This window comes from Copadichromis virginalis, linkage group LG12, assembly GCF_057382275.1.
Source record: "Copadichromis virginalis isolate Kocher_CV1m ecotype Utaka linkage group LG12, C_Virginalis_male_GT1.1, whole genome shotgun sequence".
NCBI classification, from domain to species: Eukaryota; Metazoa; Chordata; class Actinopteri; order Cichliformes; family Cichlidae; genus Copadichromis; species Copadichromis virginalis.
The window spans coordinates 34,466,609-34,493,657 of NC_140629.1; the positions used below are offsets into that span (position 1 = coordinate 34,466,609).

The 27,049-nt window shown below is 40.5% G+C and overlaps 3 protein-coding genes across 6 annotated transcripts in view; 1 reads left to right on the plus strand and 2 right to left on the minus strand.

Annotated features, from left to right (window-relative positions):
• znrf3 (zinc and ring finger 3) overlaps positions 1–7,510 on the plus strand; it is a 70,374-nt gene extending 62,864 nt beyond the window's left edge. For both annotated transcript variants that reach the window (XM_085476214.1, XM_085476215.1), the window contains exons 6-8: positions 840–1,007; positions 3,786–3,888; positions 3,970–7,510. In XM_085476214.1, the coding sequence (XP_085332340.1) occupies positions 840–1,007; positions 3,786–3,888; positions 3,970–5,714 (2,016 nt within the window). In that variant the 3' untranslated portion in view covers positions 5,715–7,510. The remainder of the gene's footprint in view (positions 1–839; positions 1,008–3,785; positions 3,889–3,969) is intronic.
• Positions 7,511–7,582: 72 nt separating this feature from the next.
• On the minus strand, positions 7,583–14,076 carry coq5 (coenzyme Q5, methyltransferase). The gene is made up of 7 exons (XM_085476216.1): positions 13,887–14,076; positions 11,933–12,082; positions 11,620–11,844; positions 9,803–9,909; positions 9,553–9,641; positions 8,482–8,593; positions 7,583–8,055 (listed from the first exon to the last, which is right to left on the minus strand). Exons 1-7 carry the CDS (start codon positions 14,065–14,067, stop codon positions 7,954–7,956), a joined length of 966 nt encoding a protein of 321 aa, XP_085332342.1. The 5' UTR covers positions 14,068–14,076; the 3' UTR covers positions 7,583–7,953.
• Positions 14,077–17,550: 3,474 nt separating this feature from the next.
• The window catches only part of kremen1 (kringle containing transmembrane protein 1), a 64,476-nt gene continuing 54,977 nt past the window's right edge, over positions 17,551–27,049 (minus strand). The window contains exons 6-9 of one of the 3 annotated variants that reach the window (XM_085476223.1): positions 26,435–26,767; positions 21,910–22,071; positions 21,145–21,229; positions 17,551–20,495 (exon numbers count right to left, since the gene is read on the minus strand). In XM_085476223.1, coding sequence (XP_085332349.1) covers positions 20,336–20,495; positions 21,145–21,229; positions 21,910–22,071; positions 26,435–26,767 — 740 coding nt within the window. In that variant the 3' untranslated portion in view covers positions 17,551–20,335. Of the gene's footprint in view, positions 20,496–21,144; positions 21,230–21,789; positions 22,072–26,434; positions 26,768–27,049 lie in introns of all 3 variants that reach the window. The other 2 variants (XM_085476222.1, XM_085476221.1) reach the window with 2 other exon arrangements.

A 27,049-nucleotide genomic window follows, 5' to 3' on the forward strand; every position in this document is an offset into this window, starting at 1 on the left:
GTGGTTAATTAAGTGAACTCGCCTCACACCGAGGGCGGATTTATCACACGTAACAACCATTTCCTTCTCAAAATGTGAAGAATTAATGAACTGCTTGTGGTGTAAATATTGCTTAAACAGTAACTGTAAATCCATTACGTTACTTTTTTGGTTTTAATGAAGGATTCCTCAAGGGATCGTCCTCGCGCGACTCGAGTTAATTAACAGACGGAAAATCCTGAACTTTTAAAGTCCTCGTGTTTTCTGTTTGTTAACCCTGTGATGGGAATTCCTTTCATCCCAAATTCATTGCTCTCTTGCTAATCAGGGTGTGGGTTGTGACCTGGGATAATACCCTGTGGAGACGTGATTTAGTTAAGCCAGAGCATAAATAACCGTGTCTTGTAAACAAGTGATGCACCATCAGTTTAGGCACTCAGTACTATAAATCACAATGTCTGCTCCACACGAGTCATTTAGTTTAATCCTAGTAGGCAGTTCTGTACGTGCCGACTTATCAGTCAACATTTCCTAATAAGTAACAATTTTAAGGCGACGCAAAGCAAATTAAAAGATGAAACGAGGACAGGGAATTAAAACCAGAAAGATGCTCATGCATCAGTGAAATATTGCAAAATGATGCACTGTGTCAGAGGGAGAAGTGTTAAATCATGATGTCAGCCCCCCAAAACGCACACTTGCCAACAGTAATGTGTAGACACTTTAATGGAATTTCTTTTGAAATCGCTCATCTCAGCTTTTATGTCAACTTTGCTTCGAAAGGTCGTGCAAAAGTCAGATGTTGGTCTCAAATGTGCTGCTACCCCCTCTGACACTGTGCCACACCCTCCTCTCCACAGAGCTCGATGAACAGAATGGCCATCCAGGCTCTGGAAAAGATGGAGACAAGAAAGTTCAAGGCCAAAGGCAAGGGACAGCGCGAGAGCAGCTGCGGAGCCTCTGATTCGCTGAGCAGCAGCTCCACCTCTGACTGTGCCATTTGTCTGGAGAAGTACATCGATGGTGAGGTAAGAAGAGTTTTTTACCTGGGGTACCCTGAAATCTGGAAGGAATGAAGGAGTTATTTCACTTCTCTGAAGCTTCACATAGGTTGTTTTTTTTTTTTTTTTAGGCCGCCTTCGTGACAGACCATATTATCAATCAATCAAACTTTCTTTGCGTGTAGCACTGTTTAATAATAATAATGGATTGGATTTATATAGCACTTTTCAAGGCACCCAAAGTGCTTTACAATACCACTATTCATTCACTCTCACATTCACACACTGGTGGAGGCAAGTTACGGTTGTAGCCACAGCTGCCCTGGGGCAGACTGACAGAAGCGAGGCTGCCATATTGCGCCATCGGCCCCTCTGGCCCCTCTCAACACCAGTAGGCAGTAGGGTAAAGTGTCTTGCCCAAGGACACAACGACCAGGACAGAGAGCCCGGGGATCGAACCCGGCGACCTTCCGGTTACACATGCGCTTCCCAACCCCCAGTGCCACGGTCGCCCCAATGTCTTTTAAAACTGAGAAATTGATAATAAAACTGAGCAAAATGTTATAAATCTGCACAAATAAAAAGATGACCATGGATGAAAGGGAAGAAAATAAAGCAAAGCTGGATTAGGAAAGACTGTGCTGAATGTTGTCTGCTTGTAACAAAGCAAAGCACTTTTATTTGATAACTGCCGACACGTTTTGTTTCTTTAAATCAGATTTTTTTTAAATGAGAATATTTCAAACTGTTAAAGCAAAATGCATAATAATGCAGTCCAGACTAACAGTTTGAGTGACACTTTGCATAACACCGAAAAGTTCAACACAAACGCAGGACTAATGTAAAACATCTGCATTGAGATGGATGCTTTTAAACGCTTCAAGGTTCACGCAGGCATAAGTGAACCATATGGGAGTCAGAATGCTTAACTCTGGTTGTGCTAAAGCGGTCATCCACCCGCCTCGTTTGTTTTCTTTTCATTGCATATTCTGTTGACATGAAACATAATGCAGTTTTTATGGACAATGGAATGGAAGTCCCCCTGATGTGCTCGGGGACCGCAGTCCTGCGATCTTTAGTGACACGCTTTCCGCTACCTTTTTAGATGTTTAGCTCAGTCTTTCAGAGCACCTGGAGAGATAAGGGTACCCAGAGTGCACTGGATTGTGATTAGGCTTCCTGTTTTCGCATTGTGGCCTTCTTTAATCCTTCAAGGAGTCATTGTCAAATTATGTATCCTAATCTTTGTAGATTTACAGTAAGAGCATTGCTCATCCTCGTTCAACGATGATGGGGGGGACAAACCCCAGTGCCCAGAAGGGACGTAGTGGTGTGTGTGTGTGTGCGCGAGAGTTTGTGGTTATGTGTGTCTTCGGTAAGGAGGAGAAGAAAACAGAACAAAGCATGGCGCCAGGATTGCACAGAGGAAGTGGCGATATAAAAGACTGAATGGCATCAAAGCTGTTTTTGAGCAGTGAACCAAGCAACAAAAGAGCCTAAAGATGAGTCATATTAAGCCACACAGTAAAGTATTTGTGGCAGTGAAAGAGTTGTCGCTGGAAAACCAGTGCTCCTAGTTTAATACTTTGGAATTCTTCAAATGGAAAATTATCATATTTAATGGTGTATGAGTAAAAGCCTGCTTTGTTTGAAAACGTGGCTTCATTGAGCATTAAAGTTGCATTTTACTGTGGTGTGAGTATTGTGTTTGTCCCATGATGTCAAGTTAGTTTTAAAAAGTCAATTAGACTCACGATCAACCGATAACAGTTCAGTGTAGCTTTGCTGCCACCTTCTGGACACCAGGCTTCTCTTAAGTTCACATTAATTCACACTTTCTTAAACTTTTCTGCATATATAATACAACTGCAACTATGAAATAATACATATAAAATGTGTTTTTAAAGGAGACCTGTTGGATACATGGGAAGTTTCAAATAATGTTATCAGAGTATGTGCAAGTTGTCTCTAGGCTTTGTATGATGTCAGAGAGGATGGGTTTATCGCTAATATGGTCATCTTAGGGACAGAGCTATAAATACAACGCCCCCACCCACCTGCCGTTCAAATCTTTTGTTTGCAAGCAGCAGCCAATTAGATGATAGCTGTATTAAAGGAATCAGGGGAACGCTGGCTTAAAGGGTGGGTAAATGGAAATAAATGGCTTGTTTCCTGCATCACAGCCGAGTATAAGATAAAATGAGGAAATCTTTTTATACTGCAGTCACTCTTTTAGTAACCAAGGATGGACATATGGAGCTTGAAACCCCTGAAAGCTGATTCTGCTCATCAGGATGTTTTCTGTCGGAGAAACGTTTCGTCACTGTTCCATGTGACTTTCTTTCTTTGTGGAGACCAAAAACATTTCTCCGTTGGAAAGTACGAACATGAGCATGCATCAAGATATTAGGACTCCTTTAATGCAATATACATATGAATGACTTATTGGTAAGAAATTAATTGGCTTGAAAATGTTGAAAATGTCTTAACTGGGTTTAAGAAAAACCCCCAAAAACTAAATGACTTGTTTGGGTGTTTGATTTTTTTAATTTTATTTATTTATTTTTTACATTAATCATTTGATTTTTTTTTAACCACTGACATAAACCAGATATATTGAATGTTTTTTAAAATATTTCTAGAATGAATTATTTATCGGACAGTATTATGAGATTTAAAAAGATTATATCAGCGTAATTAAAAATAAGAGCATGCGTTTGATATATTTCATTGCTGTATTTGCTGCTGTTTGTGCTTTGACAGTGCATGAAGATTAACTGCTGAATTTTTTATTTTCTCCTGCAGGAGCTGCGGGTTATCCCTTGTGCCCACAGATTTCATAAGAAATGTGTCGACCCCTGGCTGCTCCAACATCACACCTGTCCCCACTGCAGACACAACATCATTGGTGAGTTGATGTTCAACCTCTGGTTATGCTGAGGGTCCCTTTTAGAAATGTTTCTTAATGTTGTTTTATTTGTCATCACAGAGCAAAAGAAGGGAAATCCAGGACCAGCATGCATGGACCCCGGCAATCCAGTCCATGGCAGGCAACGAGTGGTCCTGCCAGTTCATTACCCGGGAAGGGTGCACCGTGCTGGTCAGGTGACAGCTTACCCAACTAGAACCAGCATGGACCCGCATGGCAACCCAATCACGGTGCTTACTGTGGACCAGCACCCAGATCCCCAAGGTCTGTACCCACCCCAATCGACGTCGGCCTTTCTCCGGAGCTACCACCCCACTCTCCTGGAGCATTCAATCAACCCTCACCACTGTGGATTAGAGCACCGTGGACCCCCTGCTTACCCTTCACAGCCTCATCATGTTACGTTTAAAAGACCCAAAATCCATAATCGCAACTTCTCCCGGGCAGCCTGTTTTTCGCAGTATGAAACCATGTACCAGCACTACTACTTTCAGGGGCTGACTTTCCCTCAACCTCCTGATGGTGGCCAAGGATCTGCTGTGCCAGGGCAGCTTGGTGGAGGAGGGGTCCACAAGAGCCACCACAGCAGGGCTTTTCAGCAAGGGTTGTTGTACCCCACGGTGGTACACATGGCACCTGCGTCTTCTTCAAGGATAGCTGATAATGGCAGCACTTCTGGCCTTAGCTGCTATCACGGGCACCGCTCAGTGTGCAGCGGCTACCTCGCTGACTGTCCTGGCAGTGATAGCAGCAGCAGCAGCTCTGGCCAGTGCCATTGTTCCTCCAGTGACTCCATGTTGGACTGTACTGAAGTCAGCAACCAGGGGGTCTACGGTAGCTGCTCTACTTTCCGCAGCTCACTGAGCAGCGACTACGATCCTTACGTTTACCGGAGCAAGAGTCCGTGTCGGGGCTCCGGGGGGGAAGCGGGAGCTACGGCTTGCAACACAGTTTCAGCTGAGGACTCATCTTCCCCTGCACCCTTGGGACATGACTGCCTCCAGCTCCCAGCTGGAGCTTCAGGATATAACACGGGGGACCATCTCTCCAACTGCAGTTTGGAGCCCAACTATAGCAGTCGCTCATCACTGGAACCCAGGGAGAACAGCAAAAATAGTACTACCTCAGCCGGGGCTTCAGAGGCTGCCGGAGGTGACAGGGGACAGGGGGCACAAGAGGAGTCGGGGGAGCTCGGGGCCGCAGCCTGTAGCTGCTGTTTTGAGGTGCTTCCGCCCAATGTTGAGTGCAAAGGGCAGGACTTGGACCAAGCAGGGCGTCTTGCCTCCGAACGCTGTCACAGGGAAATGGACTTCCAGGGGTCAACCTCCAAGAACTACTTTGCCTCTGAGCAATTGTGCCCTTCCTCTGAGCAGGTGAGCTATGAAGGGCTGCCTTGCTGCTTCTACAAAGAGATGAAGGTCCACAGGGCCACAGCAGGGCGTTATACTGAGGACTACGCTGTTAATGTGCAGTATGCACACGCAGACTCAGAGGCCTGCTCAGGACAGGGCTGCTGCGAACTCAACCAGAGAATACCCATTATTCCTGAGGACACAGATTGTGAATCGGGTACAGGGGCAGAGACCCAGAGCAGTTTATTACCAGTCAGTGTCACAGTGGAGACGGAGTTGCGGACAGGGGAGCAGCGTGAGCCCACGGACAGGTACTTCACCTCAGGACAGTTTAGAGGTCACCCATACCTTCAAGAGGAGGAGACCAGGGCTTTGTTTCACCCTCAGCTCTCTGCAAGCCCCACTGTACTGGGAAGCAGTACTTCAACATATGAGGGAGGTTTGGGCATATGAACCTGAGTCCTGAAAGAATGGGACAATGTATGTGGTACCGTGTCAGTCAATCATTGAAACCCTCAGTTGCCTTGTTCTAGCCTTGCTCTCTGAGCACTGAATGTTATCATCTTAGATTGTGTGGATTTCTACTGAAATGGCCTGTCATTCATATATATATATATATATATATATATATATATATATATATTAATATTATTAAGTTCATTCCTGTGGCCACAAATGATACTACACACATGGATGGAGGTTGTTAACTGAAAATTCAATTGGGTTGGTATTGGCATCTATTTGAAGACTTCCTGCTGCCATGAAGGGTTTGCAATCTGGGCCCAGTTTTTAATAAAATCTCAACTCAGTTTTGTTTTTATGTGCCAGCTCTAGAAATCTGATTTTTTTTTTTTTACACATAAGTACACTATCCGCATCTACATATACATTTTGCATATTTGTGCACATGACCACTGCCTTTAAAGCTTCATCCACCAAGTCAAGTAGATTTTATGGACTTAGCTACCAATACCAAAACAGAAAGACATGATTGTTTTATTTTAAACTGTTTTCAAGCAGGGAAATGGGTCTTTCTAGGTATTTGTGACCCACTCATTTCTCCATGGAGAAAAAAAAAAAGCTATGTATAACTACAGAAAATTGCATAGAAATGTGAATGCAAGGCTGACACTGGTCAATACACAGAATTTGTTTTATGCATTGCATTTCTGTCCAGTTGTGGCCTACCTGTATGAGAGATGCCAGAGCAACGTGGCAAGCCTTATGCTGGGCTGGGAAGCTATTTGTAGCAATATCTAGACACTGCACAGGTTTTCGTTAAACTTCAGACCAGAGCGAGTGTCTCGGGGTCAATAGATTCAAACATAGAGTGTAGCACTCTACTTAATGTTTGGAAGCCCTTAAAAGTGTATTTTTTTTGTCACTTACCCGATTTCCACAATGAAACATGCTCTATTAAATATCTTTAAAGGTTCTAGCATGTATCAAAAGGCCAAAGGAAAGTAGCTGGAAAAGACTCATCTTTTAAAAGGGTTCCTTATTTGTACTGTGACTTTTCTTTTTGAATGATGCAGTTATAAGTACCGCAGTGTATCCGTTTGAATCGTGCTGTGCATAATACATACTTGCGATATCATTGCTTGTCATTCATGCCTTTCTGTTTGTCCTGCAGACTGTTTTTAATACTGTTTCTATGAAATATACACATTCTCTACACAGAGGAAAACCTGAAATAACCCTATTTATAAGTTAACCCAGTGCTGTAATCAAGTGAGAATCTAATCTTGCCTTTTGCATAGAGATATGTACCTACTGCAAATATAACATTTTGGGGTACTTGAGTCACTATTTAAGTTTTTTTGTTTTTGTTATTGTTTCTAGCACTTAAGATTAAAAAATGTGTACAAAAATTAATATTTTTTAAGAATATAATTATTTTCTGTCATTACTATTACAAATGTTTAAAAAAAAAAAGGCTAGAAATCAATCTGTATATTTCTGTACCTGTATAGCAAACACATTTCATAAATGGAAATATGTTCTCTGAATATTTATTTACTAATATATTTATCTTTAAGCCATGTCTTATGTTCCGAGTGTATGAACATTTGAGTTGCTTTTTATTTTGAGGAAAATCACTAACATGAGACTTTGTATATACATGGTAATTGCACAAAAGACGATTAAATCTTCTCTGACCAAAAAACTGATTTTAAAACTTTAGTACCATACAGTTTTGTAATTAAAGTGTATAAAGATATGTAAAATATACAGTTTTATTCAAGTAACTAATGTTGTGGTGTCCTGCTTTTCATCATGTGCACTCTATATTAATGTTTTCTTATTTTGTGCAAAAAGTCAGTGGTTTAAATTCTAAGAGCTTCATTATAAGGAGTAATTAATGTGCCTTTTGCAGCTTTGGTAATAATCCATTTGGATATTATGATTAGCTTTTTTAGCTTTTATTCATCACCAAAACACATTACCAAAAAAAAAAATCATCTTGTCATTTGTACAAGTACACATACAGTGAGATCTATTAAGAGCAGTTTTCATAATAATTCCTCTGGATTTCATAAATGTTCTCTGACCTTTGGTCATTCTGCAATGAGCAGATGGAAGCCTCAAGCTAGAAAACTCAAGTCTGAAAAATCTGTACAGTCATACTGCAGAGACGCCTGAAACTGACTTTACTTATTCGATATTTTACAGAAGGCATTCGGAGTGCATCTCACAGCTTGAAACCAGCGTGAAGAGCCACAACTCCACCTGTGAAATTGTAGTATTGCACACAATAGAAACCTGCATCTTCAATCATGGATTTGAACTCCTCCTGCAGAGGAAAAAGAACAAGGGGACCAATGACTAACAGTGAATCCACAAAGTGACAGACATGCACACAGCAGTACAGTGTGAATACATAACAAGCTTCAGCTGTTTCTTTTCCAGAGTGGATGTTTAATACTGTGACTGTGCATATAGATCCAATCAGTTGATGTGCACTAAAGACACTGTAACCTCATTTAAATGCTGTCAATTTTTTCTTAGACTAAAAGAGGGTTTAGAAATGTGACAAACAGTGCCAGTACAATCGAGTACTCAGATAAACAAATTCACGCCATTTATCATGAATCAAATCTCTCTTTCAGAAAAAATTATGTGAATGAAAGATCTAAGAAGGGAACTTGAAATTCAGAACTGTAATCAAAGTAAGCGCAGCAATGACAGAAATAAGATACAGACCATAAATCTGCCTTACCTGGCTGGGGAACTTGCGGATGCTCTCTACTAAATACTGATAAGACTTCCAGTCTCCAGCAATAACCTCTCCCAACACTGGGATTATCTGGAAACTGTACGCATCATAAAGCCTGAAAAAGAAAACGGGAATCTCTCAGAACTAGAACCCAGTGTTAGTCTCAAATAACTCCCATAATTACACATTTCACTGAGCTCCTGGACAGTCTGAGGTGCAGCCTGACAGAATTGGATGCACCAAATCATGTCAGGTAAGCATGGGGCTACTCAATAGTATCACTTCCTCCAGGAACTGCCTCGATACTCTCGCCATATGAGACTGAGCTTTTTCGTCACCAGGGGGGAGCCAGGACCCACTGCAACAGTGTGAGGTCTGACACTCGTTTAATCCTGATACCTAATGGCAGTCAGGGTATCTATCATTGGAAGTAGTGCAAGGACTTGGTTTGAGTAGAGTCCATGCATGAGTGGCCTGGGAGATGAGGGCTACTCAGGTGGGCAGGGGTGATTGTGTGTGTGTGTGTGTGATTAACAAACCCCTCTGCTACTTGCTGTTACTTGACCAGATTTATTTCACAGATGTTTAATAAACATTATCCTTTACTCTTGATTTATATGATTTTCCAGAGTTCATTTGTGAATATCATGTATTTATACTTTTCAATAAACTAAAACCTCTAAATCACATGCAATCACAGTTCTAGTGCCTCATTTCACTTTGTGTTGAAATCTGTTGAACTTTAAGTCAACAGTCTGCAAGTCAAACTGATCAATGATCAGCTGATGATTCTCAACTTCTTTTTAAATATCCCAAAACTCCATTTCTACTTAAGTGCATGCATACTATCTTAAAGAGAACCAGAAGAGGGCAGCAAGAGCTCATTTAGTCTGTTACATCTGCAGTTTCAGAAAAAGTCAACTGACTTGTAATTAAGCAATATTCATCACATTATATAAACTTATAAAACCATAAAAGCATCTCTTATAGAGAAAATGAACATTTCAGCAAGACTATTTTTTACAGTATTGATTTATATTACATATGCACTCAAGGCTATCATCTCCTCCTCACCTTGCTAACAGGGGATTTGTCACTTTGCTGAACTCTAAGCACATAAACCTGCCGCCAGGTTTCAGGACCCGCAGAGCCTCCTGCAGTGCCTGAAACAGCCAGTTATTAATTTAATGTCAAAGGACACAAAAAAATGTTACTCTAAAAACACAGCTGCTGGATTCATCTCTTATTTAAACTGAGAATAAATTAGTAAAAAATAAAATTTAACTGGAAACAGAAAATAAAAAGACCGTTAAAAGTAACTTACCTGATCTATATGAGTAACGTTTCGAATGCCGAAGGCGATGGTGTATATATCGAACTGGTCGTCATCAAAGGGCAGTTCCTCTGCGTCGCCAACCACCCATGATAGACCTGATACAAAGGAAAACGCAAACAAGCATGAATTCTGTGGGTTATTGGCAGTTTGCAATTCCTCGTGACAGTTTATGCCAATAGCTCCGCCATAATTACAGTGTATCTGTTCGGGTCATGCATGGCTGAACAGAAATCTCCCACACTTATAATTAAACTGTTTGCATCTCCTGTATCCTGTGTGTCGTTCCCACCACCATGACTTGCAGAATGTTTCAAGCTGAATAGTGGCACAAATTTAATTTACATTTTGTTTTACTTGATCTAAAAGTGTTTACAGTCAAGTTGCAGTGTTTCCACCACTAAAGCTGGATGCTTATATCTGATATCAGTGAACGCAGGTTTTTTTCTTTAAACGCATTTCCGTGCATACGTCTCCTCCGCTCTGGTGTCAGGTTGACATTGTTGTCAAGATTTCACAATCAAATAACTTTTTTCCACTGACGTAAGCCAGGTATACACTGCAATTGTGGCTGTCCCACAAGAAAGACGACCAACGTGAAGGAAATGCTCCAAAACGCAGTTGTACGTAACAGCGAGTTGCCTTTTGTAACAAACCAACCAGTATGATGCAGAAGTTTGGTCTGTACGATGTGTTCAACTGTTCCGGCTCCAGAGAGGATGCAGGTGGGATAAATATCTCAGGAATCACCACCTTGCATCAGAACATGCAATTAAACACGTATAATGATTGGATAGCGTTCTCGAACAACTCCTTTTTCCCATAATACAGTGTCACTGCTGGTGCTCTACCAGTTCTGCATGGTTTCTTTTGAGAACCAGACGATATTTTGACAGGTTTGAGAACCGATTATTATGTAGAGTTACAAGCAGAAGGTAGGGGAATTTCTGTGGGAAGGAAATGATGAAGAGAATCTCTGAATCATTGATATTTTTTTTGTTTGTAATTGTGACTTAGCCCAAAAGCCACTAACAACTCCAGGTTCAATTTTGGACCACAGCAGTGGTAAACATTTTGGCACTGGCATCAGTCTTTTTTTGGTGGAATTGCATAGAATCTGTCCTATATTGGGCTCCACAGATCCACAAACAAAACTTTTGCTTAACTACCACAACGATCAACTCAATACTGGCATCACTGCGGAGAAGAACAAACCCAAACAGACATTTCTGATTTCAAGAAAGGAGAAAATCTCATTGAGCTGTGGTAGCAAAAACTTCATCTGTATATGTGATCTACTATTTTAGCTATTACCAGGACCACATTTGAATGAATATTTGAGGAACTGCTGCTATGCATCAGACCCAATGAATCAGAAGGTATGACCTTTGGAAACTGTGCACCAAACCTCATTTCTACAAGAGCCATTTCTGAAATCTCACAGACTGTAGGCATTTCAAGTATTATCTCCAGGCTGATGACAATATGTTATAGACATATTAGTGACACTTTTGCACATCTTAAATTAAAAAACAGTATTTTCCACATTAACCTTTTGATTCTGAATGGTTAGTTCTCCTTCTGTCAGACACAAAGCCAGCTTTCATCAATGAAAAGCTGTTGATTTCTCAGTTATAATGCATCTGAGGCTACGTGACACAGCATACATTGCCAGTTTCCTTCAGAACAACTCAGCCAAAGTGAGGCTAAGGCTCCTATTACTGATGAGATCTGTACATGCACAGAATCACAGGGACCGAGTATCCAGCTTGAAGACACTTGAAGCAGTTTTGCATTTAGAAGATTACCAGCAGTGATGCCCAAGCTCTCAGCCTTCTCCTTTCCCACTTTGAGCATCTCTTTGTTGATGTCACAGACAACAGCCGTTGACTCCCGGGGCCCGTCCGTCTCTATCGTGGAGTAGCTGTTGGAAATGTCCTGCAATGACAGCGTCTGGCCGAAGCGTACCGCCCGCCTCTGTTGCCGCTCCCGCTGAGAGCGAACGTACTCCAGGAAACGGAAAGAAATGTCACCTGAAGATCATCACAGGGAATACAGATGTGTATTGCCAGTAGATGTTTCAGTTTGATGTTTCGCAGAAGCGCACACAAACGGTTTTACCTGTTCCACCCGCCACGTCCAGGAGCCGAGCACCAGGCTGCGGATGCATCGCATGCAGCAGCATGTCCTTCCACAGTCGATGAATCCCCAAACTCATGGCATCATTCATTATGTCATACTTCTGTGCCACATTCTCAAAAACTTTATATACTGAAAAAGAAAAAAAAAACAATAAGAAAGAGGTATAGAATAGGGGTAGGATTTATGACGTAACCTATAATATTATCATAGCTACCCTGGACATCAAATATGACATGATACAGTGGTTTAGTGATACAATGCAAAATAGTCCATATATGAAATATCAGTAATCTGTGCAAATGAAATAAAAGAATATCCCCAAAAAGTTTAGAAAGCAGAGCGTTAGTGCGTATGTGTATCACAGTTATTCGTTTTAATGTAGCAGCTCAATGTGAGTGAGTTCCTCCTTCACTTCAAGGTTTGCTGCAAGAGTCCTGACAGCGACTAGAAAGAGAGAGCAGATTTCTCCTGTTTTGGCTTCCCTTCATTGGCTCCCTGTTAAATCCAGAATTGAATTCAAAATCCACCTCCTCACATACAAGGTCTTAAATAATCAGGTCCCATCTTATCTTAATGACCTTGTAGTACCATATCACCCTATTAGAGCACTTCGCTCTCGCTCTGCAGGCCTACTTGTTGTTCCTAGAGTATTTAAAAGTAGAATGGGAGGCAGAGCCTTCAGTTTTCAGGCCCCTCTTCTGTGGAACCAGCTTCCAGTTTGGATTCGAGAGACAGACACTATCTCTACTTTTAAGATTAGGATTAAAACTTTCCTTTTCTCTGTATCTATTATTGTGCGATCTACTGTACAATATAAAGCGCCTTGAGGCGACTTTTGTTGTGATTTGGCGCTATATAAATAAAATTGAATTGAATTGAAGGTCATTTTGTGTATTTTTTATTTTTACCCTCAATAATATGGCAAGCTAATGCACAAGGAGTCAGGAATTACTGACTGCTACAGAGTTGTTATAGTTAGTTTTGTATTTTCTAATTAGATTTTTTCTTCATTGAACTTTTAGTTTTTAAATTCAGTTTAGTTTAGTTATTTTCCAAAGTGGATTTCCTTGTTTCAGGTCTAGTTTTTATTTATTTATTTATTTTAATAAATGTTTAGTTTTAATTTAGTTGTTAGTGTTAGTTTTAGTCCTTTAATTATTATTGTATTAAAGGCATGTATTAGAGGCAAGATTTAGGAAAATTAGTGCAGATATTACAATAAAAACTTATGACAAACTCATAGTGTGTCATAGTATTGTAGACATCTCAATAATAATATAATGTCTTTCGGTGACTAGCAGGCCAAGTTACCAAACTAACAGACACTAAAACTAAGGCCATTACCTCTACATTTTTTTTTTTAAGTTTAGTTTGTTTTCACATCTAGTTTCAGTTTTTAGGTTAGTTCCAGTTGACTGTGATAAAATTGCTCTGCTAAGTCAGCCCAGGTCAAAAGTTTGGGAGACTTTTTGGAATTTTGGAGAGTTATAGAGGTAGGTAGGGTTGGGATGGTTTCACATGTGCAGACATGGGATGTCTGCACATGTGAAATATGATGAATATGAATATACTGGGTATAAGATGTTAAATATGGAGCACCCAGGCAGGAGGACAAGAGGAAGACCACAGGGAAGCTTCATGAATGTTATGAAGGAGGAAATGTATATGGGCTGGTATGACAGGATGCTGTGGGATATTAAAGGTGTCACTATGAAAATAATCATAAATAAAGTTGACGGCATCGCACTTTAAACACTTAGAAGTTCACTGAATGTTGCCTCAGACATAAATGGTTAGCCGAATTGTCTAGCAGTTCCTCACGACTCTAAAATGACCTCATATCGCGTGCTTCAAAGTCTGTACATGTCTAGAGAGGCAACGAACTATTAAATGGAGAGATTTTTATATGAAGACTGGCTCCACAGTCGCTCACCTCTTTTCGCCTTCTCTGCTTCCGACACGGTCTCAAAACCAAAATGCGTACTTCTTTCTTCGGCTGATTCGCTAAAACATCGACAGGACGGCCGAGCAGAAACCCCGGCGGCTGTAACGGTGATGTTTCTGTGAGAAAGTCGGATCGCTTGACGGACAAGCAACCTCACGGACGCCGCCATGTTGCCTGACAGTTATGTCACGGGATGTCGTCATTCGTAGGCGACAATGTAGTCTTTTTTTCTAAGTAGCAATATTACAAAAATCTAAATACGTTAGTAGTAATAATAATAATAATAATAATAATAATAATAATAATAATAATAATAATAATAATAATAGTTTAATGCAGGTTTTGTGAAATTTTCATGTAACACAGGTGAAGGGAAACTTTTATGGTAGCTGGCCAGGCTACATTTTCTCTTTAGCTGCATTTTAGTGTCCTGTGGGGTTCTCCATGCAAATTGCTTTATTGTATAAATTGTATCAGCTAAACCTTTTTCATGGAAAGGATATTGTATCAGAGTGTGTCCTTGTAGTACAGTGTATTAAATATTTGATATTAGATATTTTTTCTCTACGATATGTTTTTGGTTACTTGCTTAAAAAAAGGATATTATTACTCAAATAAGAATCATAACTGTAGGTAAAAATCAATGATACACTCACCGGCATAGATGTGGCATAGATTCAACAAGGTGCTACAAACATTGATCGGAGATTTTGGTCCACATGATACATGATACAGCAGCATCACAAAGTTGATGCAGATTTGTTTGTTGCGCAACTATGATGTAAATCTCCTGTTGTGGTCTAAATCTAAAATATATAGAGACTGTTGATAAATATTATAAAGCTCAAGATTTTAATTTATTTGAAAGCTTGTTTTATTGTTTTTGTTTCATGACATTGTTCTGGTTAGCAAGGCCATTAGGGGGGTTTCATAGTTGACGTTATGCAATCAAACAATTACTGTGTGACCAAAATTTTAAAATAAAAAACTTTATCATAATTTCATTTCATTCACTGAGAAAATATTATTATCCAAGAAGACACAAATACGAAGAGCTGGTTCGGGTTCAGGTTTTTAGGCCTTTCTCAAAGGTCAGTTTGCCAGGGAACTAAACCTCGCAGTATCCATTCAACAGATGAATCAGTGATTTTACTAAATCTGCTTGGTTCTTCTTTTTTATTACTTTTTGTATAAATCATCAGGGGTGAAATGTAATATTTTACTTTTCTGTTGTTGCTCCTAAGTTAAGCTCTTCTTGCCTACTGTGTGTTCTGTTTTGGGATCACTATTGTTTCTCTTATATTCATTCCTTCTTCAGCACATTTTGAGCATTTTTAAGTTTGTCTCTTATCACTGTTATGCACATGGCATTATGCACATGGCATTCAGTAATACATCTCTTTTAAGTCTGCAGATTTTTCAGAGGTGTTTAGACTCTATTAAAAGTGGTTGAAAATTGTCTCTAACTTAATGAGGAGAAAACAGAAGTCCTTGTTTGTGCCCCCAACAAATTTATGCAGAAAGTAATGGTGACTAGTTCATCAGGAACTTCAGAGTATGTTTTGAGTCAGCTTTCATTTTAGACACTCTGTCTCACTCTTGCTTCTATCATTTAGGGAAAATTGTTAAGTTGAGCTCAGTTGCGTCGCGCTTTGAGCTGGAAATTGGAAATCATCCTTTTATTTCATCATGTCTGGATGATTGTAATTCATTGTTCACGTCTCCTATGAAATCTTAAAGCTCGTCTGCAGGTTGTTTGTACTTACATGTCACACCTTTAAGGTGCACTGGCATCCCATTAACTTTAGAGTTCACTTTAAAATTCTGGTTTTGACTCTTAGAGGTCTCCATGGACAAACGCCAGCTTACATCATAAAACGTTACATCCTTACATGCCCAGGTCATGTGATCAGGGGCCTGCTGGCTGTGCAGCATTTAAGGCCGAGGACTAAAGGAGACAGAGCTTTTGCAGCAGTGGCCTCCCAGTATGGAACGCTCTCCCACTGAGCCTGAGTTCTGTGGATCTGTGATCTCTTTCAAAAAGCAGCTACGTATCCATTTTTTAACTTGCTTTTGGGTAAATTTATTGTTTGGATGTTCTACCACTTTTATTGTAATGCACTTTGTGAGATTTAATGTTTTAAAAAAAAAATATGTAAAGCATTAAACAGGCCAGCATACCTGTTCATTGACGTTCATGAGATAGTACTGCAGAGTGAAGTGGGTCAAACAGGCAGGTTCCTCCACGACCAGTCAACTTCTTTCACAGGGATCGTTTTCAGATCTATCAAGTGAGACAAGCTCCTTTACCCTCTAATGCTACATCCCTGCAAATTAACCTGACTTCAGTACCCTGAGTGCAGAAAGTGGCAGGTATTGTCTCCTATTCTTCTCACTTTCTCGTTCTTACAGTAACCAGACACTGTCACCTTTTGTCCCATTGTTGTCTTAATTACTGGTCGACTTGGGTTCAGAGGGATCTGCTTACTCAAGTCTCTTTTCCTTGTCTGTTGACTAGGCTGAGACTTTTCATTGGGACCCAGAGGAGCGATAATAAAGTTTAATCTGCACTACGGCTATTGGGAGAAAAAAAAACACTTTCAATGAATACATTCATCCAACAATTTTAGCAACATTTCAGATTATCTGTGGTGTAGAAAGATTATTTTACACACAAGTAGCAAAAAGGATGCCGCTGGTACCAAGCATCAAGGCGAGGATCATTTAGATATCTTATCACCAGTAGAGGGAGTAAGAGGATTGTCTACAGATTGCTTTTTTGTCTGATGTATTGGAATGTTCTTGCTGATCTCCAGAGGACTTTGCATATTAAGACCATTGATAGTCTTAAAATTGCTTATTGTTATGTGCACAGGTGTTTTGCTTTAAAATTTGCTTCATTCAGAAGCCTCAGAGGAGGTTTTTCTTACTCTCAAACAATAGTCAAAAAAACAGGACAGTTCCCGTTTACCACTGAGAGAATGACTTTACCATGAAGTTGCATGCGGCTAACCACCAAATATACAATCCAGATTTCAGCAAAGCCAAGCTTTAAGCAGTTTCAAAGTGAGCAATGATGAAAGGAAAACAGAAACACCTTTCATGAATTAAGAAATCAATGCTGTAAATGTCGCAAGTGTTCCAGCTTATTAAACGCCCCTCTGTGTTCGGTTTTGTTTTTGGATTTTTCTTCCTCGCAGTGTGTTTCCAGTTGTAAAGCTGGACTCCTGCTGTTCCTTCTAAAATGTGCAGGTTGCATGCTTGACCTCATCCCACAGTGGCGCCAATGGCTCACACATGGCACTCCAAATCCTCACTCTTGCGCATGCATCTCCAAACAATCTGGGAGTCATTTCGCATATCTGATAAGTTTTGTGCTTCGTGGAAGAAAAGGCGAAGGCCTGTACACATGTCCCGAGCCTGAATCCAATCAAGGCAAGTAGACTTCAGAAAGTCACACTGCACCTTTAGATTTTCGCACACAAAGCACAGAAAGACTTCAAATGGAAACGGGGAGAATGGGATTAGCTTGATCTGATATTTGCAGCCCATATGCTTTGCAGCAGCTCGGGTATCAGAAATTGAGTTTGATGATGAAATAAACTGTACTGCTGGGGCAGAAGAAAACAGTAGAGTAAGCACAACACAGGTATAAGAAACATGCATACAGTGTTTATTTTGCAACCAGGACACATTAAATAAAACTACAAAGATACTTCACTTATACAAAAGATAGATTATATCCCATTCACATACAAAATAACAATAATTTACTGTATAAATTAAAATTTTCACTATTTTGCTATTTACAATTTGATGAAAACAATGTTTTGGCCTCTTGTGATGACTCAGGGCTTCTGGTGTTGTTTTCATGTTATCGAGCACTACAGGACATTCATATCAACAAAAACAGTTTTGGAGACAAGAAAAAGACTGTTTCCACCGCTCAGAAGACGGCGTGGAATTTTACGACTGACTGGAGGACCGGACAGAAAATGGAAGTTTGCATAATTCACCAGGCTATCCAAACAAATATGCCCTTGTTAGATTTTAACTGTCAGATTTCGTTAGCTTGTGTTTGACTTGAACGCGCATTAATTTCCCATTGCTCTCCGTTTCTCCCCTTCTTTCTACGCTTGGTCAGCTCTGAACATCACAGACCCAGGGGCATGTGCTCTTGTCTTGCAATAATTAACATGAGTTACAGTTGAGAGGACAGGCAAAACATAGCAGAGAGTAACATTTTAGAAAACTTCTGATTGGAAAACAAAAGTTATTCATCTTTTTACGGGTATTAAATTCTGTCTCAGTTCTCGAAAACCATAAATCTTTTGATTTGAATGTCACTGTAATGCTGTGTCATGCATAAAATATAACCTTTCTTTCAAGTGCTCAGGTTGCTGTACAAGTGCGTATTTTTTTTCCTTTTTTTGTCTTTTCACTGAAACAGAGCTGTAAGTGATTAAGTACCATTTCATCTTGTAAGCTGAACCAAAATTAAGTGCTTCAAAGTTAGGATATTTTTTTATTTTTCTTGCCAGTGAGAAAATAACTCAGCGGCCATCTGCAGAAACCTTGAACATCCAGTCTCACATCAGGAAAGGCCAATTACTATGCCGTTGGTGCATTAGTAGATTCTGACCTTTCACAAGTAGTTAAAATGTCACAGAAAACCATTATAGCTGGAAACCTTCTGTCAGCTTGTGGATAGTACCTTGGGGTGCTTTTGGTTATATTTCTGTCTGACTATATTGTTCGCACTCAACCTTTTGGCCTGAAATCTATATGACAAGTAAAAGCTTGAAGGTCTGCAGCGTTCTGCAGAATTTAGACAATTTACTGGTATCAAAGATTAGAATTTTTTTTTTTAAAAAGCACTCCACCTTTGAGCTAAAGTAACACAAAAGAACTTTGACAAGTTGCTTAAATGCTTTGCCGAGACACAAAATGAAAGAGCAGTCATAAATATCATCATTCCCACACTGAATTACATAATATACAACAATATTCATCCCCCTGTAATCAAAAGACAACATAATGTGAACAATATGTTCAGTAAACGTCCAAGACTACACATAAGATACACAAATAAGAAACAAAAAAAGCCTTTTAAAGCCTCGTCTGTCATTATATGAAGAGTTCTATCCCAAAAGGCTAAGTGTGTCAAAGAAAATAAATCGACATCAACAAAATCGTGTTAAAAAAACAATGTAAAAGATCCCGTCTGAGATTAATGCTTTCAATCACTGCACAAGACCGGGAGGCATTTTTGACATTTAAGTGGCGGAAACCCTATTCTGGAATGAAACTCTTCATATCTACATGGATTTGTTAAAGAAGTGCAGACTTTTGTGAGGGACACCAGTCCACTTTGTGAAAGAAACAGATGTGCGGAACTGAGTCAAGGGAAGAGGAGATCCTTAAGGCACTTGAACAGCATCAAACCGGAAAGACTCCCACCCACAACCGAGCAGAAAAAGCCCTCAGATCTTCCCGAGCCTCCCTAAATGGCAGTTTGTGAGCAAACTGCACCAACCCCCCAACCCCCCAGCCAGCTAGCTACTTCTCCTCGCCACACAAATCCATGGGCGCTGAGTGAACGAGTGGGCGAACAAGCTCCCTTTCTCGCTGATCTTTTCATTTTGCGGTGACTGATTCGTCCCCAAAGTGCTGTCATATCTACCTTCCGTGTGACATTTCCGCGTCCTGTTTCCCTTTCCTCAGCAAGCCAGGTGTCACGTAAAACATATATTTAAAAAAAACAACAAAAAAATATTAGCAGTTTGAATACAGAATTAAGAACACAAATGAATAAACAACTCTTTGGATGGGAGGATTCTGGATTTTGGCTGAAAATGTTCATCCGCATGAGGCAGTTAAGTTATTAAAAAAAACTGAAGTTTTACAGCATGTGTCATATGTGTATATGTATTAAAGACTCAGTTTCTTCATCCTCTCGTTGATGCTGATGAAGATTCGGCTGCCACTGAAACTGAACTGAGCTGATTTGTTTTTGCACTCCAGCTTTGTCATATTTTCACTAGTGAGCTTGCTGTCCAGAGGGGTTTTTGGAGGTATCTTGATTGGTAGGGTCATCCATGGGTGATGGAAACAGCTTCTTGTATGATAAAAGCATCTTTGAGATTTTCCTCTATCCAATCTTTTATTCTCCTCTCCAAGAGTGGAGTCTTACAGTCCTGCCTGCCCTCCCGCTCCTCTTCGGTGCTGAGCAGGTTAGGAGGGCGTGGCCACTTTGGCACACAGACCATTTAGTAGCATTCACTCAGTCAGTTGTCATTAGCCACTCAGTTGTTGGCTTGTTTGCTTAGCGCCTCAAAGAGTTTCATTGTCTGAGGGCCTGGCATCTGACGGCCCTTGAACAGAATAGTGGCGGGTGGCGGTACTGTTTGGTTAGATGGCAGGACGCAGCAGGAGCACTAGTTGCCCACCAGGGGGCTGAGGTCACCGTGGTGGTTCTTTAGCTTCTTCTTGAACAGGGAGATGGTAGAGGGGCGGTACAGGATGATCCAAGGCTCAGAAGACGCTGTGCTCTGGCTGCAGGTGTCTGAACCACTGACGGTTGGGATGTTTGGAGACCTGAGAGTAGAAATGAAGACGAAGTAAAGACAAAGAAAAGGAATTGCACAAAAGAGAGGGGAAAGGAGAAAAGATGGAAAACAATGAACAGAGATTAATAAAGAGAGTCACAAATGTGTCCTCGATTAATGTCACAGACAGATCCATTAAAACGGTGGTACTAAAGCTCTTGTGTAGGTTTTTACAATTTTTGGGTACTTGTTTAAAAGCCCTCAATATTTTTGGACTCAAAATTATTGTAATTAGTGGTAAACCTTGGCTTTAACTTAAACTTACTATATTTATTGCATTCGTTTTTTAAGGAAAATGGATCCATTTTCAGGGGAAAAATCTTTATATAAATGTTTCTGTGTTTTCACTGAAGGGAAAGGGAAACTATGTTCTACTGGAAGAAAATGTTTAAACAACGTCGTTTTCTTGTTTTTCAATTTTCTGTTCTGTTGATGCTAGGAGATTCTTTGATCGGAAAATTTCTGGCTTTAGTCAAAGTGAAAAAACAGACTTTTGCGGCTCCAGATAAAAATTCTTTACATAAGGACTTGTTCTTTCATCTTCAACCAGTATGGTATGAATATCGTGGCGTACGGGTAAAAGCTTGGAAACGTGATACTTGGCTGATCCGCCACGCCTCGAACATCCTCATACTTACTTGACTGTGACGTGCAGCAGCAGCTTTGCTACCATGGCGATGACAGTCAGTATGAGGAGAGCTGCTAAAGCGTAGATGGTCCACACTAGACAGAGAGCGGAGCACATTAACAAGACATCAGACATCCGATCACGGTAATTAAAACAAACCGCAGCAGACTGAAGAGATTAGCGAGTCAAGAACTATTCAAGCGCTGCTTAATTCAAACTTACACCTGTGAGAAGTTCAGTCAGCTAATTGTCAAGAAATGGCGATACATTATCAGTGCACATCTGTTATCAGCTAGCTGTCTGAGAAAAAGAATTAGGGCTTGGAAAGAATAACATTTGGAGGAAGCAGAAAAGCGCAGAGCACATCAGTCCACCCTGCAAAGTGTTGACTAGATGGCTGATTGGGAAAAGTGGGGACTTCTGAGACAATGACAAGTGAAAACAAGCGTCATGTGGCATTACTTCAATTATGATCATAGGGAGTCACTCTGGGCCAGAGCTTCTAGCAGTATCTCGACAAACCAGAACAATTTTCAAACTTTCAGAGAAACCAGGTCATGCTAAGTGGGAGTTCTTGCTAAGAAACCTCCAACAGCATCCCAGCAGAGGCAGAGAGAGGCGCGGTAAGTGCAGTGTACGACGGATGTTAACATACTAGCGCTGTGGCCGGTGGTCTCGCCGCGTCCAGCCCACTGACCTGGCATGTTGTGCTCCGGTTTACCGGGGCTGGACGTGATCACGTAGAGGATCTGGGACGAACGTCCATTCGTCGTACCGTTAGATTTCTCTGTGACTCCGCCAGCCAGCTGGGGCCCTGCTGTGCTAGACACGTCTTCGTTTTCCTCCTCGTCATCTCGTTCAGACTCTATTGTTCTGGTGTCCTGGCTTTGAAGCGCTCCTTCAGACTCTATTGTTCTAGTGTCCTGGCTTCGGAGTGCTAGGGGGAAAAAGAAACAGACAGTTGAATGTTATTCCTTAAACTATCAGGTGGAGACATGGAACAAATCAAAAGCTTACTATCCCACAGCACCAAGTTGATCTGGTTGTTTCAGTGAGTAAAAGATTACTTTGTCAGGTGTGGTGCTAAGAATATTCAATTCTGATGTGAAGTGTCTCACAGCACTGGCATTTCCAAAGAAAACTGCAACTTTCCAACTATTCAGACATAAATGATTGTCCTGTCCTTGAGGTATAAGCAGAGACGTCAACTTTAACAGCAATAAAACTAGTTCTCAGTCCCAAAAGAAAATAATGCATGAATACAATACAACAACATTACTTCCATCCTTTTTCTTAACTGCTTATCCACCTTGGGTCATGGGGAGGCTGGAATACAACCCAGATGACTTTGGTCAAGAGGTAAATTACACCTAGGACAGGTTACCACTTCACCACAGGAGGCAGACAATCACCAGTTAACCTAACACACAAGTCTTTAAACTGTGGCAGAAACTGCAGCACCTGAAACGAACTAACACATCCTCAGGGAGAAGATATAAACTCAGACAGGATTAATATGGACTCAGTGGCCAATATTTATCTCCTCTCTCACATTCTGTCTCACGACGAGTTAAAAACATTAAAATATCGCTCCCTGCCATATTATAACAGCACACCTGTCTGTAAACTGACACTTTCCCCCCCAGTTTTTAGGTAATGCATCAGTTTTTGTCAGGGAGAATAATGATTGCATGCTCTTTGTGGTAAAAACTAATTTCATTCAGGACCACTATAGCCAGAAGAGCACTGGGATTTCAATATCCAGTTTTCAGTTGATGACCAGCTCAATTCTGCGACCTTCCCATCCATTCATGTGCTTACATTTAAAGCCAGAGGAGGGCAGGGTGGAGCAACTAAATGCAGAACAACACAGCAGGGATCAATGATAACACATGACATATTACACTGATATGACATTGATAATGTTAGGTACAGAATGAAAAAGGGTGGAAAGCGGGTTGCAAAGCTGCTTGCACCTGTGTAGCAACTGTAGGAAGACTGAATAAGTCCAATATTGAAGGTGAATAAGGGTATCAGCTGACACTGAGATCAGCTGATCTGCTAGGACTGTGACTAAGCTTGAGTTTTGGCCTGTCTGAACTAAATCACTGTGCTGAATTTGTTCGACACAGTGATTTCTGATCACGCTACTGCTGTTTTGCACACTGATGAGCTCTTTTTGATATAATACAAATCTGATCTGACGCATTTAATTTGTCAGTAGCAACAAAACAAGCAACGTTAACGGAAGGCAGATCACATCTCGCTATATCAGCGAGTTTTTATGAAGTCCTCCATCATTTGCATTTAATCATTTGTGAAAATGTCACCCTTTAGCCACAATAAGAAAAGGCTAGAAGGAGCTTTTGATAAGATAGGAGAGGAAAACGACTTTCATTATTCAAGAAAATCTTTTATTCATCTGGAAATATATAAATCATTTATCAGTTTTAGTAGTAAAATTACTCCTTGGTTGTTATTATAACTTAGCTTTACTGCCCTTACTAGATTACAGCTCTGTGTAATGTAACATCCCGTGTCTTCACAATGAAGTGATGAATGTAGCGTCGAATGCAGAAGAGGGAAATGTTATGCCATGTCACTGTAATTTCTACAAGTTAAGGGCATCGATCACTTAACACTCCTTTAATTATTCCATTGTATAAACTGGGCTGCAGCAAGCATGAGGTAATATTATACTACTTCATGCTGATCATGTTGTTGAAAGTATATACAGCAGAGGCACAAGTGAATATTTAATACTAACTGCATTTGTTAAGAAACAGATGGAGTTTGCAAAAACACCCAAGCGTGCTATAAACATGTGGTGCTGAGAACTTTTTTTTAAAATTCAAGACATGATTCAAAAAGTGTTTGCAATAAATTCTGTTTGCGTTAACCTGCTTACAGCTCCAGATGGGCAGAGTTTGCTTCATAAAACAACAGTGCCAGGGAGCATGGACTATTTCAGCTCATTTATGGGCTCCCAGAGGAAAGCAATATCCTAAATGAGATCTCCTCTGCCTTTCATTTACGTCTCCTAAACATAGTTGCGATTTATTTAAAATCACTGTGTGATTTTAAGAAATGTTCTCGTCCTCCGTGTGAAATGTTGCTGCTGAGAAACAAACTGTGCAGTGTTTCAGTCTCACACTGATATTTATGAGTGTCACTTGGGTCTTTTATTATTTTTCTTACATGTTAAGGTTTGAGTCATTATGCTGCAATTGTAATCATCCGCAGATGAGATATTGTGCTTTACTTAGATGCTTAGAGCAGATGTCTGTGAATATCAGAAATTAGATTTAAAGAATTAAAACTTTTAGACACAGTCACAAAACATCAAAAGATTAAGCACACGTATGAAGAAACAGAATAAATGACTTAAGTTATAAATTGAGAAAAAACATTTTTTTTAAGCATATTTAACTTCAGGTGACTTAGTAAGGACCTAGCCATCTCTAACAATTTGAAACAGTCCAATGGAAATGATAGTTTCCACAACTCTCCACTGACTGCTCCATTGGCAGTGCAGAATAAACTTTCCAATATGTGAGTAATGGTCGAACCAAAAGCATATTTCATTCGGGAATACCAGTGTTCAACTGCAGAAATTTATATCTGGTGGCATGGATATGTTCTGGAGACTAATTAAGTCAGAAATAAAACACAAGCTGGGTTGCAAAGAGGCTTGCAGATATGCAGCAACTATGGGCTACGACAGCTGCTGGCATGTGGGTTGGGACTGGCGTCAACTTATTTGCTGGGAACTGCAGTTAAGCTTGACTTTGTGGCCTTCCAACTAACCAACTCAGGCTCAAGTTATTTTTTAAATACCCCAGTATGTTCAACAAATTATTAACTTTACATTAAACACATGACATGTACTGTGCAGTTCTTTTATATTGCTTCTCATGAATCTTCTGTACATTTATTTATCTTATTTCACATCACCTCGCCTCTTCCACTGCTGAGGTGCTTCGAGTTTCTCAGCTGCGTGAACTACTTTCAAATATCGATTATTCCAGGACTGTTCCACTCTTTTATGAATGCTGGTCAGATGTTAAACCAGCATGGGTTTTTTTTTCTTTTTCACGTAATTGCTCAACCTGGCTGTGATGTTCCCAGAACTGCCCACATGTTTCCCATTTGCAAACAAAATGCCATGCTTCAAACCCAGTCACAGCTGAAATGTGCTGTCACTGTCATCTGAGAGCGTTTATCCTCAAATTACAGATCCAACCGCTCAGCCTGCCACCAAGGAGATATTAAACGTATATGGTGCTGACACTGTCTGCTTTCTATTTGTACCTCAGTCACTATGTGTTTTTATCTATATAGTTCTGTTTGAAAAACAAAAAAACAACTACTTAATTCAGGAGGTGACCTTTTCTCATAACCCATCTCAGATTGCATTTCTGGAATAGACTATACCTCCCGCAAAACAAGATCCATGCCATGAGAAAGGATCGTGCCTGTCTGAGGGTCAGAGGATTTTGACCTTCCAATATTGTTTTTACTGTAATGCCAGCAGGCAAAGAAAAATGACACAGAATTACAGATGGAGGGAGAGAGGGAGGGGCGGCTGGAGACTGCCTCTTAATGTGAGCTTGAATGTCACCTACAGTGAATTATATCAGGGTGTGCTTTGCTCATTCCTGCAGAAATTAATCTATTAAATCATTTCTGGTGCTTTCAGACTATTCATGAGAGAACATAACACAAAAAAACAAGGTTTTTTTTTATTCCACATGAATCCTTATACATTCTTTGCATTAGCCTGGGAGGAATAAAATTACTTTGAAGTCCTCTGAGCTGTAGTTTCTTAGAAATGCATCCACTAGACAATGAAATCGGCATATCAGAAGCCGTAATGCACACGATGGTTGTATTTTTTATGTAGGTGGCATAAAAACTTTCAGTGCAATTTAGCAGAGAACACACTCTGGGTGAGCACTCTGCAGCAGCTTGATAAGAGACTGAGTTCCTAGAAAAACAGAACACATTTAAATATGCAATATCACCCGGGGCTGTGAGACATTGACTAGCAAATGAAAAGAGAAAAGGGCCTGCCAAAGCCATGACAACTGCCTAACCACAACTAACAGGTGTTGCTTTACTAAACTAGGGATGCTATGCAAAACCCTATCATAGTGCTAGCCAGCCAGCCAGCCACGCAAATGAGGGTTCTTACTTTGTTTGCAAAGTGTTATGAATGAAGGCAGGCTGAGCACAGAAGCTATAATGAAGGAAAACATCACAATAGGTGAGACATTTCAGAAAATCTGGTGAGCTCTCACCTTGGTAAAGAAGAGCAAATCCCTTGGCCTGGTTGGTTCGGTCAGAGTAGAAGTACAGTATGACAAAGTCGCCCGTGATGTTTACCAGATCCCGCGGAGGGCTTCGCCAGTCGAAGCGGGCCACCACTTGATTTGTGTAGCCATCCAATAGCTCCACCATGTCGGTCTGGTCGGAGATGTCAAAGAAGGTGAAATTGAAGAGGATGGCCGAAGATCCAGGGACCTGGATAGTCCAGTAGCAAACACGCCCAGCCCCGTATTTGTCAGGGAAGTCAGGGGAGTAGATCACTCCTGATGGAGAAGTGTAGTTCCCACCACAGGCCCCCACTCGGGCTGAAAAAAGAGCAGTAAAAAAATGCCTGTGTTATTCGTTTAAAGATTAAAAGTTGTGGAGATGGTTGACATCTGTACTTGTGATCATGCTGTACATGACTTTTTGTGATTGATCAGACACAAAGGACAGACATGTCCTTTGATTTTTAGCACCACAACAAAACACCATAGCTGTGGTATCTGATTTATTAAACTCAAGCTGATTTAGATTCAGAATTTAATTCAAAGCATCTTTACAAGATTCAGCCTAAAAACAGCCTGAAGAAGAATGTGGTTTAACTG